Source organism: Micropterus salmoides, unplaced genomic scaffold (assembly GCF_014851395.1).
Source record: "Micropterus salmoides isolate LMB-PRFRI ecotype aquatic unplaced genomic scaffold, ASM1485139v1 Ms_hic_scaffold_2335, whole genome shotgun sequence".
NCBI classification, from domain to species: Eukaryota; Metazoa; Chordata; class Actinopteri; order Centrarchiformes; family Centrarchidae; genus Micropterus; species Micropterus salmoides.
In genome coordinates this window covers 33,067-45,237 of record NW_024041524.1, presented here as the reverse complement: position 1 = coordinate 45,237, position 12,171 = coordinate 33,067, and the positions used below count along the sequence as shown (strand labels likewise).

General features: G+C 39.0%; 2 protein-coding genes across 4 annotated transcripts; one reads left to right on the top strand and one right to left on the bottom strand.

Moving 5' to 3' along the window:
* The first annotated feature begins 4,859 nt into the window (after positions 1-4,859).
* LOC119918651 (free fatty acid receptor 3-like) lies at positions 4,860-11,020 on the top strand. 3 transcript variants are annotated; one of them, XM_038739395.1, is made up of 4 exons: positions 4,860-5,070; positions 6,197-6,228; positions 6,944-7,116; positions 10,892-11,020. In XM_038739395.1, the coding sequence occupies exons 1-4, from the start codon at positions 4,898-4,900 to the stop codon at positions 10,901-10,903; spliced, it is 390 nt and encodes a 129-aa protein (XP_038595323.1). In that variant the 5' UTR covers positions 4,860-4,897; the 3' UTR covers positions 10,904-11,020. The 3 variants fall into 3 exon arrangements, with proteins under 3 accessions (XP_038595323.1, XP_038595321.1, XP_038595322.1); XM_038739393.1 differs by lacking the exon at positions 10,892-11,020 and having other exon boundaries at positions 4,866-5,070; positions 6,944-8,325; XM_038739394.1 differs by lacking the exons at positions 4,860-5,070; positions 10,892-11,020 and having other exon boundaries at positions 5,716-6,228; positions 6,807-8,325.
* LOC119918657 (lens fiber membrane intrinsic protein-like) lies at positions 8,058-11,172 on the bottom strand. The gene is made up of 4 exons (XM_038739398.1): positions 10,910-11,172; positions 8,869-9,018; positions 8,504-8,638; positions 8,058-8,167 (listed from the first exon to the last, which is right to left on the bottom strand). The coding sequence occupies exons 1-4, from the start codon at positions 11,157-11,159 to the stop codon at positions 8,106-8,108; spliced, it is 597 nt and encodes a 198-aa protein (XP_038595326.1). The 5' UTR covers positions 11,160-11,172; the 3' UTR covers positions 8,058-8,105.
* Between the last annotated feature and the right edge of the window lie 999 nt (positions 11,173-12,171).

The following is a 12,171-nucleotide window of genomic DNA, read 5'->3' as shown; positions in this document are numbered from 1 at the left end:
CACAGATAAACCTGTGACTGTGGCCCTGACGCTGGAAAGGGAACCGGTAAAGGAGGGTGGCAGTGTCACCGTGGAGTGTGTTGTTAACTGTAACCCACAACCACACACATACTCATGGCTCAAAAGACAGATGGGTCATAACACCACACTAAATTCAACTCAGAGAAAAAGGCAATTCAGCAATATTACTCGAGATACTTCTCTCTCCTGCATCGCTCACAATGACATCGGAGCGGGGCAGTCTGACTGGCTGGAACTGGATGTTCAGTGTAAAAAATCTATGTTCTACTTCCTCCACTTTAATTTACTGATATAATTTTGATTCATTTGGGAATACAGTATTAAAAATTCACACTTACGAGTTGCTCTGCTTGCTACTAAACAATACCACCAAACAAATTTAACACTTAACAAGCAGCGGTGGGTCAGTCATTACCAACTTATGCTCAACTCAGGGCACATAATTAGCACCAGCTACCGGCAGGTAGATATACTTCCCTCACTAGACAAAAAAACCCAATGGTAATCTGTTGAGTGGCACAGCTGGCACATTCATTAGCCATTTGGCGGTGGAGAAAAAAGTAAATTTTTACACTACTGCAATCTAACATTGTTTAAACTATAGATGCATCAATCCGATTCTGATATCGGCCCGATACTGACTCAAATAGCTGGATAGGGTTTCGTGACAAGGGGCCTGGTCTTTTCAGTTTGTAATGCGTCCGCAGCGCGCCAGTAGACCCGAACATTTTTTGCGTTGCCTTACACATAAAAGAATGATTCTCGCTCTCTTCCTCACAGCGAGGAATACAACTTATTAATATTTTACTGGTATTGGATCAGTATCAGGACTGAAAAAGTCAGATCGGCACATCCGTGGTTCAATGATATGTCACGCTGAAGATTGAGGAAATGTTTTTAAAATTATGCTTAAGCTAACTAGAATCTCTCTTTGATCGACAAAAAACAGGGTTTCTGCAGGTAGTCAAATTTAAGAGTTTTTTTAAGACCACTATGAATGAAATTTAAGCCCTATCAAAAAAAGAAACATACATAGGAAATGCAGTCACAAAATGACTTGCAGAGTAAATAAATGTATTTAAATTAGGGTTGAGTGATGTCAAATACCAAATTGGCAATGGACGATGTCAACAATGAAACACCGGGATGGACGATGACATTGATAAGCTATGTAATTAACAAGCTGGTATGCGGTGCACCTGCTGCCGTGAAAATATCCAGAAAAAAGACGAGTTCTGTGTCTTTTCAGCAACTTTATATAACATAACATACTGCTGATGAAGAAATTCAGGGGAGCAGACAGGGAGACTGAGAGAAGGGGGAGTGCAGGGAGAAGTCGGGCAAGTGCAAAACAGCCCTACAATTTACAAATATTAATAAAAATAATGTCCATGGGGATTTAAAAATGCTTTCACGGGGCGGTATAATGTAAAAATTAAGATCTGGTGGTCATCCCCCAAGAAGATTTTTATGTTTTCCAATAAAGAAATATGCAATTCCACATAATTTTGGAACATTGTTATTACCACATCTGTGACTAATAAGTAGGAAAATCTAGAAAATCTAGAGCAGCATTTTGAATAAACTACACCCCAAAAGCTAAACTTAAATAAGTCTACTGGGTTTGAATTATAACCAGATGTGGGAAAATTCCTGAGATTAGTTTTGATGCTCTCCACAATGATTTTACATTAATGGCTCAGTACCAAGCTGTTTTGAGCCTCACCACCTTATAATAGCAGGAAAACACAATTAATATGACCTCAGAATTATTACAGATTGGACTGTTCATATTTGCCTTTTGTGTCTTAATTTACTGCTTTATAGATTTGTAGAAATTAGCATAAAAATAGGCAACACGAGAACCACACCCCTTCTGAATAATTACAAGCATTTCATTTGTACATCAAAAAAGAATAATCTGCTTATTAGCTGAAAGGGACTACCGTTAGTTTGTACCCCTAATTTGCTTTAACCTCGGCTCCTCCGTGGTCAACACCATCCTTTCTTTGAACTATGAAAATGTAACTTACAGTATGTGTAGGCTACAGGACAGAACTGTGACCTGACAAGTTAACGCTGATCTTATCCTCCGCTAACTTTCACCGTCACTTTCTGCGTCTCTCTCTCATATTTGCTCGTCCTTTGAACAATGAGTAGTGGGAGACAACCGTGCGTTCAGTGTTACCATAGCTTACTGAAAATCATTAATGATCGTGTGAAATTTTAGTAGCGGTGCTCATTCATTAAGTAGTGACAGCAGGCTTTAAATAGGCTGCGTTGCTAGCGACTAGTTTTAACCATAGACTGTAGGCTAGGCTATATAAAAAGGTTTTAACCAAGCCCAAATCTATTTCTTTCAGGCAAGAGTCGGTGAGGTTGGACTTTTGCACAGCTGAATCTTCACTCCTGATAGGCTATATAGGCTTTTGTAGAAGGTGACATTACACATACCATAAAACTTTGATTAATAGCCCGGGCTTTTATTTGCAAAAATCACCGAATTGACCCTGCCTTTGTTTGGGCAGGCGTCCATATGGTACAGGTCTTTAATTCCTCTTGCACAAAACTGAAATAGGCTACTATTAAACATCCATCCATCCATTGTCAACCGCTTATCCTGCATACAGGGTCGCAGGGGTCATGAGCCAATGCCAGCTTACATCGTGTGAAAGGTGGGGTACACCCTGGACAGGTTGCCAGTCCAACGCAGGGCTACTATTAAACAGTGTATTTATTTCAAACAGTATGTTACTTGTATAAAAATTATCCAATAATATCAAATACACGTCATTCATTTCATCCAGCTCTGACAGACAGCTTCTCTCTCCATTTCTTCAGATCAGGGCATCTTTGGGGGTGACGTTGTTTTTTTTTTTAAATTTTCATCTCTTGTACCATGCAGGTTACATTGGTAAGTCGAAATTAGACTTTGGGTCTTGTTGTTTTCCGTTAAATGAACTGAACGATTGAATTGTGGAGAATCTAACCGATCTAACAATGTGTAGCATGTCCATATTGATATATTGATCATACGTTTAAACATTAATATTTGTATTAACAATCTAAGAAGCTTAGAAGCAGCTAAAGCGGGCAACCTGGTGGGGTTTAAGAGGTTTTATACAAAGAATTTATATAAAAACCAGACCAGGCGTTTAATGGAGACCTGCGTTTATTTGTCAAAATGTGTTCCCACACCAGGCCAGTAAATAGGGTAGGCGGCTATTTGGGACTCAGCTGTTAATTGAAGTTTTATGGTATGTCTCCAATGCTTGACAATTCCTTTGATTTCTATGTTCCTTTCTCTGATGTTCTCCCGGAGTTCCAGATTTTTTACCACCACATGATGAAGTATCAAAATCTGCCCATCCGCTATTAGAAATAGTATCACTGCTGTTTGTTATTGAGTTTTTTTTAATGACGTTCTTATTCTACATATTTGTGAGTTGTGTACAAACAGAGTGACAGAGAGGCACAGACACAGACAGGCAGGAGAGAAGATAATGGTTCTTTTAACTTCATCGCCCTCTTATCTGGGAAGATGTAAAAAGCTTAATTTATGAGGTTATTATAAAGATATAAACTCTAACGTTACATGTGATTAGAACAGAGCAGAGGAGCAGAATCGCTTAGAAAGTAACCTGGCTGAGGGGGAAGAGGAGGTAAAATGCTGCCTCCCATTGTTTGGGGTATGTGGCCCGGAATTCCACATTGTACCTTTAAGCAAGATTTTCAACTTCACTTGGAGCATTAAATGGAGTATCTTTACATTATATTCCTTAACTCCTTAACTTAACGATACTTTATCAACTTAATGCAAATTTGCGTATGGAACTATGTCGATTTGCAGTCCCTTGAAATGAAACATTACTCTTGTCAGTCATGATCTTGACCATGATGACAACTATTTGGGAGAATGCCAGGTGCAATTAATCTGGCACAACGATTGGTCAAACTCGTCTTCTTTAGCTTTCGGCACAGTTCAAGTCTCCAGCTGTTAGACTTGGGTACTGCACGTGCACAATTGAACTCACTGTTGTCAGCAGCATTTTGGGTAGTTTAGAGTGACAAATTGTACCAGTACTTTGATTTCATGCTTCCACAGAGGTTGGCAGGTCTGCAAGGTATCTCTGACACTTGAACATCATGTAGAAAATCCATGATATGTTTGGTTACTTTAAAATAAGAGCATTTTTGTTTTTCTCTTTCTAGATGCCCCAGTAATCCTACCTGAGTCCTTCTGCCACCTTGGGGGAAGTACTAAAGTGTGTCTGCCAAGCTGCATCACCTAATGCCTCTATAGGCTGGACCATTGAAGGAAATGACACCTTTCCATCCTTTTAGCTTTGTCTCCAGAAATAAGAAAAATGTAGTCTCAGGGGAAATAAGCGGACCAACTAAAAGCCAGCCAAATTTTATGTAGACATCTTGTCAAAAACATGTACCTGTACACTTACGGTAAATCCCAAGCTACATTATTCACAACTAATTAAGCTATTTTCCTTTTACAGAGGCTCCTGGGGAAATTTCTCAAGAGGCAAGACTATTGTCATACAGAACGACTGTGCTGCTCAATTAATCATTGTTGTACAAACCATTTGTGCTTTATAAGGTATGTTTAAGTTGACAATGAATTTATTTTGAATTCAGATTTGTAGAATGAGGAAAAGTGAGTCAGTATTTCAGTGACATATGAGTTGCCTATTTAGTTTTTTTCTCTGCCCTTAAACCTCAAGCATACAAAAGTCATAGAAGTCATAGTTTGTCAGAATGGTCTGTGTATTGATGTGCACAATGAAACACACCTAAATTAAAGGAGATATTGAAAGCATCTAATTGGATCCATCCCCCCTCTCTCTTTTTCTTAGATCACAAGATGAAGACACACAATCAAGCCCATGCAGACCAGAGAGTAACCCTGAGGTGGACAGTCTTTGTGTTTATGACAATGATTTTGTGGAAGAAATGCGCAGACAGACCAGAGCTCAACCAAACCAGAACACCGAAGCAGCCCGCCAAAGAGACGGCGAAATACAGCCACTGGCAAAGGTGCAGCGATTGTGACAAATGCAAAGAATTATGTGGTTCACAACAGACCATCACTTATTACATGCATAAAACACCTGTAAAAATACTACACATGGATCAGAATAGAAGCCAGCAAAAACCAAATTCATCAAATCCAATCAGAAATGATCAGAAATCAGTAGTTTATGGCTTTTTGTAACTGGTGCCGTTGATGTTTCTGCCTCAACACACTGAGCGTAACTTTCAAGTCATTCGATTTTCTTTCTCCTGCTGCTTGTGTTGCTCAAGTAATTGAGAAATATTAAAACTATACTTTTAACGTCCCACGGGGAGTTCCTTGCAACATAGATGACTATCAAAATTTCAGATCAGCGAATATCTGCTGCTGGTCTCACATAGTAAGGTCCCCACTTTAGTGCATTGATTAAAAAATTATTTGGTTAAAATAATTGATGTACACACTTTGTTTTTATACATTTCCTTCAGATTTGAGTATGGCTAGTTGTATAGATATTTAGACTTGAAGTGTCATTTATACTGACAGGTTTTGTAAAAGAACTTGAATTACACACAGTAGCCAGTATGTCCATGTTTATTTCATGTTGCAGTATTAACTGATTCTAATGTAAATATCGTTAATATATATATATAGCAGCTAACCATAACACCATCCTGTTGCTGAAACCACAAATGTGAAATCTCAATTTTGTTTCTAGTAATGATGCCACACTGGACTGGAAATGTCTATTTTAAAAATAATTTAGAATCTGAAATGATGACTTATTTCCTGAGCTTGGGGTGTAGGTGTAATGTAAGATGACTGCAGGGTCATGGCTTGATTACATTCTGACCTAATGATCATGATCAGAGTTTATTGCAACACAGCTCTGATGGGAGGAGGTCTGTTATTAACACACTCAATAAAACCAGCTTCAGTTTTGCATTTTAGTTAATATTAACCCACTGATGTATGCTCATTTCTCAGTGTAGAATGAGTGGCAGTGTGTCACATAGGGCTTGATTGTGGCTCACTGTTTCCGGTTGATCCTGCCTAATCTTTGAACTCGCAAGTTATGTATTGGTTGTTTTGATGAAAGGCATCGTAAGGCAAACAACAGCAACAAGGAGCTTTTTTTTTTCTTTAAAGCCTGGACAATTTTGACAACATTGACTATTTAGGTAAGTAAATATGTTTATATATTTACAGATCCGTTTTGCTGTTGAAATTCCATGTCTGTTGTTTGGAATCCGAGCTCAAGAGCTGCCTTCGGCTTATTTGTTTTGGAATAGTAATGTGATCTGAGTCATGAAAAGCCATTTTGCTAATTAACTTTATCAGTTCTTCTACAAAATAGAAGGAGGCTGCAAACACAACTGAGTTATTAACAGTATCTACAAGATTGCTGAGCAAAACCTTAAAATGCTGATTTGACTTTTTTAAAATCACTAATGTCTTTGATCAGATACTTTTAAGGCATATTCACATACAGTATGAACAGGTCCGCTAACCTTAATACACCTCTAACTGCACCAACCATTTAAATCACAGGGACTTTAAGAGTATGTGGTTGTTCAAGCGTGTTTAATACTCCCTCATAATCTCCGATCATCATTAGGTGTCAGAAACACACATCATGCATACTGACTTCACTGATTCGTCACCGTTGTCACTGGTATAAAACTATAAAATAATCTGTAATTTACAACCACCTGGTTATGTTATTTTGTAAATTTTGATTCCTCTTCCTTTGGTTTAGATCCACAATGGAGTCAGTGGTACAGAGTGAGCTCATTCTCGCAGTTTACATCATCTCTTTCCTGTTAGGCCTGCCAGCCAACCTGCTGGCTTTCTATGCCTTCTGTGTCAAGATCCATTCCAATCCCCTTCCAACAGATATCCTGCTACTCAATCTGACGGTCTCTGACCTGATCTTCTTGATCATCCTTCCTCTCAAGATGCATGAGGCAGCGTCAGGCATGAAATGGAATTTGCCCGAGTTCCTGTGCTCCATCACCGCCTTCACCTTCTTCTCCACGATCTACACCAGCTCCTTGCTGCTGATGGCAGTGAGTGTGGTTCGCTACATTGCAGTAGCTTTCCCGATCACGTATCATACGCTGTGCAGACCAGTGTACGCGATAGTTATCAGTGTTGTTATTTGGCTAATCTCAGCCGCACACTGCAGCATTACTTTCATTACCCAGCACCATCCATCCCTGTCCGGAAATGACACCACTTACTGCTATGAGAACTTCACAGAGACGCAGTTGAAGGTTCTGCTCCCAGTACGTTTGGAGTTTTTCTTTGTGCTCTGTCTTATTCCACTACTAATTTGTATTTACTGCTACTCACGCTCCATCTTAATCCTGTACAGCCGTGCCAGGATAACTCGAATGCAGAAGCAGAAGGCCATCGGCATGGCCTCGGGGACTTTAGCTGTGTTTCTCATTTGTGTGCTGCCATATAACATTTCTCATTTACTGGGTTACTTCCAGGGTAAAAGCCCACAATGGAGGTACTACACCTTGCTGCTTAGCACCTTCAACACCTGTATTGATCCCATCATCTTCTACTTTTCCTCCTCCTCTTTCCACTGCACTAGTCAAAAGTCAATTTTCAGGAAGCGTGGACACAATGTTTCAGATGCACAAAAGCAGACCACAAGCTCTAGCTAAGAGCAATATACACGCTGACTTTAATACAATATGTACATATCCAGCTTCAACATTATTATTGTACTTTATATTAAGGACATCAGAATGTGTAATGCAGAACAAGCGGCTTTGACAGTCCAGCTCATTTATAAAAAATTGTCTCTCATCCAGGTTTTGCTGTCTACTGGTTAACAAAATATCTTGTTAGAGGTGATCTATTCCTGCTCAAAGGGACTGAGCTGCTTCAATCTCAAACCATTGTAGATCATTTTATGACAAAACCACAATACATGTTTGGTGCAAATGCAAGATTCCAAATTTTATTATTTTACAGTAAATTATCTTGTTTTGAATGGGAATTGATATCCTTTGTACCCTTGAGACAGTATTTCCTGTTTACTTTAACGCGGGCCAGTCACTCTTCTGCACTCATGCATTCTGTAGGCACACATGTAGAATATACCTGCAAAACAAAACATAGGTTAGCTGTAAAGGCCTTTTCTATAGTACACAAACATATCAAGTAAGATAATGGCACAATAACAAAATTGCTTTTGAGTGTAACTCACAATACACATCAGAAACTTTAGTAAATACTGTAAATAAAAACTGTCATAAAAATGAAAGTGTTTGTGTGACAGCATTGTATTTGTGATTTTTAGAATTGTTTTTCCAGATTTGACAGCGCTGTTGTGAGAATTTGGAATATTAACTGTAAAAATTTCAACTGATTTTGTTCACTACCAGCAAGATAATTACATTACATTGAACTCTACTGCTCTCCTTCATTTGAACAAACCTGCAAAGAAGGTCATGAGCAGTGCCACCCAGCCTAGTATGTAGGACCAAGAGAAGCGCCAGTCACCAAAGCGCTTGCCCAGGAAGTTCACCGTCACCCCGGTGTAAATTGCCATTGCAAGCAGAACAAAGAGAGCTGGCATGGTGCACAGAGAGTGAAACATATTAAAATGAATATCTATAATAGTAAAGGTCATCTCACTTGGAAGTCACCTGGTGCACCCACAGAGTTTCTATTGTAGGCCTTGCGAACTTTGTCTGATATTTACATGAAATGCAAATTCACTTAATAGTACATCATTTATGGCAGATGTGATATAAAAAAGATCAGTACAATATTATCTGGTTACTGTATTCATAACTTACTTGAAACAAAGAACATGATCCCAGCAGCAAATGAGCGGTTGAACCTCTCAAAGGCTGAGAAGTGGGCAAAGGAGAGGATTCCTGCAATGATGCCAGCAAAGCATGACATGGCAGAGAGGATCATGAAAGCACGAGTGGCATTCCAATAAGCTGAGAGGAGTAAAACAAGTGAGAGAACATGTTATAAACATAAATGAAAAAATATAATGTTATTTGATATGAATAGGTTCATACTAAAAAGCACTCAATGTAATTTGAAATCTTGCTGGAAATTAATCTATTTCCTAATATTTCTACTGAACTGCACTGCAGGAGTCACACAGCAGCAATCATTAACTCTGCCATGCAGTTTGAAGGCAGACAATCCTTAAACAGTGAAGGTTTTTAAGGGAAATGTGTAGTCTACTGTCTTCAAATGGTCAAGTTGCACAAGAAGCGCATTTTGCGGGATTTAAAGTTTCCATTTAATTCAGAGGAACTTTTCTAAATTTTACATCACAACTGTTTATCTGGTGAAATGAGCAGTTCCCGTTTGATGCAACACTATAACTTCCCACAACTATACTGAGTAGAGAAGCATATTTCCACCTAAGGTGCAAAATTTAGATGATTTAGAAATTTGTATATTTTTGTACCAAAATCTCTTATTTCTCTCTCGGAGAAACAGATCTTTTAAATGAGAACTTTTTATACTAAATCACATAGTGTTGTATCACTTTTACTTAAATAAAAGAGAGGGATCCCTCCTCTGTTCCTGAGGTTTCTTCCCTCCATGTTTTCCTGTTAAAGCAGTGGTTCTCAAACTGGGTGGCATAGTGCTACTGCAGGAGGGGCATGGATGTTGAGCAGACCTAAAGTTGAATGAATGTGATTTATGTGGTGGTATAAAAAAGGGCTCTGATGCAAGTAGGGTTATTTTGCTAACCTGAATCTTTTGTTTTATTTCAATCGCCCCCATTGTTAATGATTGATAAAATGAAATCCACTTTTTGTAGAGTCTGGGGTGTGAACATTTTTCACGCAAATAGTATCACTGCTGTTTGTTATTGAGTTTTTTTTAATGACGTTCTTATTCCACATATTTGTGAGTTGTGTACAAACAGAGTGACAGAGAGGCACAGACACAGACAGGCAGGAGAGAAGATAATGGTTCTTTTAACTTCAACGCCCTCTTATCCGGGAAGATGTAAAAAGCTTAATTTATGAGGTTATTATAAAGATATAAACTCTAACGTTACATGTGATTAGAAAAGAGCAGAGGAGCAGAATCGCTTAGAAAGTAACCTGGCTGAGGGGGAAGAGGAGGTAAAATGCTGCCTCCCATTGTTTGGGGTATGTGGCCCGGAATTCCACGTTGTACCTTTAAGCAAGATTTTGAATGCATGACTTCACTTGGAGCATGAACACACACCTACCTCCTGGTAACTTTCTAGGTAATGTTAATTCTGCGGCGCATGCACTCGCTTTTTTTCCATCCTTCTATGATCTGCTCCTCTCATTACAGTTTGGCAGCAATGAAACAATGAATAGTCACATTTAACAATCTGCGACACAAAGACAATATAACTTAACGATACTTTATCAACTTAATGCAAATTTGCGTATGGAACTATGTCGATTTGCAGTCCCTTGAAATGAAACATTACTCTTGTCAGTCATGATCTTGACCATGATGACAACTATTTGGGAGAATGCCAGGTGCAATTAATCTGGCACAATCATTGGTCAAACTCGTCTTCTTTAGCTTTTCGGCAGGCAGTTCACTGCCGCCTCCAGCTGTTAGACTTGGGTACTGCACGTGCACAATTGAACTCAGTGTTGTCAGCAGCATTTTGGGTAGTTTAGAGTGACAAATTTTTAACAGGGTACTTTGATTTCAAAATAAGTATATGCTACACAAAATCCACAGAGGTTGGCAGGTCTGCAAGGTATCTCTGACACTTGAACATCATGTAGAAAATCCATGATATCAGAGAGGTTTGGTTACTTTAAAATAAGAGCATTTTTGTTTTTCTCTTTCTAGATGCCCCAGTAATCCTACCTGAGTCCTTCTGCCACCTGATGGGGGAAGTACTAAAGTGTGTCTGCCAAGCTGAGGCATCACCTAATGCCTCTATAGGCTGGACCATTGAAGGAAATGACACCTTTCCATCCTCCTTTAGCTTTGTCTCCAGAAATAAGAAAAATGTAGTCTCAGGGGAAATAAGCGGACCAACTAAAAGCCAGCCTAACATTTCTTGCACAGCCACGAACGCACTGGGCAGCAACACCAAACAGCTCTCTGTAGACATCTTGTCAAAAACATGTACGTTACTGTACACTTACGGTAATTTGTTATCCCAAGCTACATTCAAAAGCAGAACCATTCATCATATTTACTAATTAAGCTATTTTCCTTTTACAGTCTCTTTGCCCATGTGGTTGTCAGCATTAATGCTCCTGGGGACTGCTTTGTTGTTTGGTTGTGCAGTGTTCATTTACAGAAAATATTCAAGAGGCAGGTTGGTAGACTGAATTCCTTGTCATACAGAACGACTGTGCTGCTACCGGCAGCTATGATTAATCTTTTTATTGTTGTTATATTACCCATAGACCAACACCGGAGTTTGTGTGCAACACTAACATTATTTTAAGGTATGAAACCATGTTTATAGTTGACAATGATTTATTTCAAATTTGCTGAATTCAGATCACATTTGTGTCTTTTTTTAAGGTCACAAATTTTATTAGACAATGTCCAACAGGAACAAGTACAGTGGGTACGGAAAGTATTCAGACCCCTTTAAATTTTTCACAATTTTTTTTAATTGCAGCCATTTTCCAAAAATCAAAAAAGTTCATTTTATATCTCAGTAATGTACACTCAGCACCCCATCTTGACAGAAAAAAAACAGAAATGTAGAAATTTTTGCAAATTTATTAAAAAAGAAAAACTGAAATATCACATGGTCATAAGTATTCAGACCCTTTGCTCAGTATTTAGTAGAAGCACCCTTTTGATCTAATACAGCCATGAGTCGTTTTGGGAAAGATGCAACAAGTTTTTCACATCTGGATTTGGGTATCCTCTGCCATTCCTCCTTGCAGATCCTCTCCAGTTCTGTCAGGTTGGATGGTAAACGTTGGTGGACAGCCATTTTCAGGTCTCTCCAGAGATGCTCAATTGGGTTTAAGTCAGGGCTCTGGCTGGGCCATTCAAGAACAGCCACAGAGTTGTTGTGAAGCCACTCCTCCGTTATTTTAGCCGTGTGCTTAGGGTCATTGTCTTGTTGGAAGGTAAACCCTCGGCCCAGTCTGAGGTCC

What these genes read in the sequence shown, in the direction of transcription:
- LOC119918651 (XM_038739393.1), top strand. Translation starts at nt 4,898, where the DNA reads ATGAAGACACACAATCAAGCCCATGCAGACCAGAGAGTAACCCTGAGG. An exon ending in AAATACAGCCACTGGCAAAG is followed by an intron (nt 5,071 to 6,196) that starts GTGCAGCGATTG and finishes TTTTCTTTAAAG; the next exon opens with CCTGGACAATTTTGACAACA. An exon ending in TGACAACATTGACTATTTAG is followed by an intron (nt 6,229 to 6,943) that starts GTAAGTAAATAT and finishes CCCTTCCAACAG; the next exon opens with ATATCCTGCTACTCAATCTG.
- LOC119918657 (XM_038739398.1), bottom strand. Translation starts at nt 11,159, where the DNA reads ATGTCTACAGAGAGCTGTTTGGTGTTGCTGCCCAGTGCGTTCGTGGCT. An exon ending in GATCATGTTCTTTGTTTCAA is followed by an intron (nt 8,639 to 8,868) that starts GTAAGTTATGAA and finishes GCACCATGCCAG; the next exon opens with CTCTCTTTGTTCTGCTTGCA. An exon ending in GCTCATGACCTTCTTTGCAG is followed by an intron (nt 8,168 to 8,503) that starts GTTTGTTCAAAT and finishes TTTGTTTTGCAG; the next exon opens with GTATATTCTACATGTGTGCC.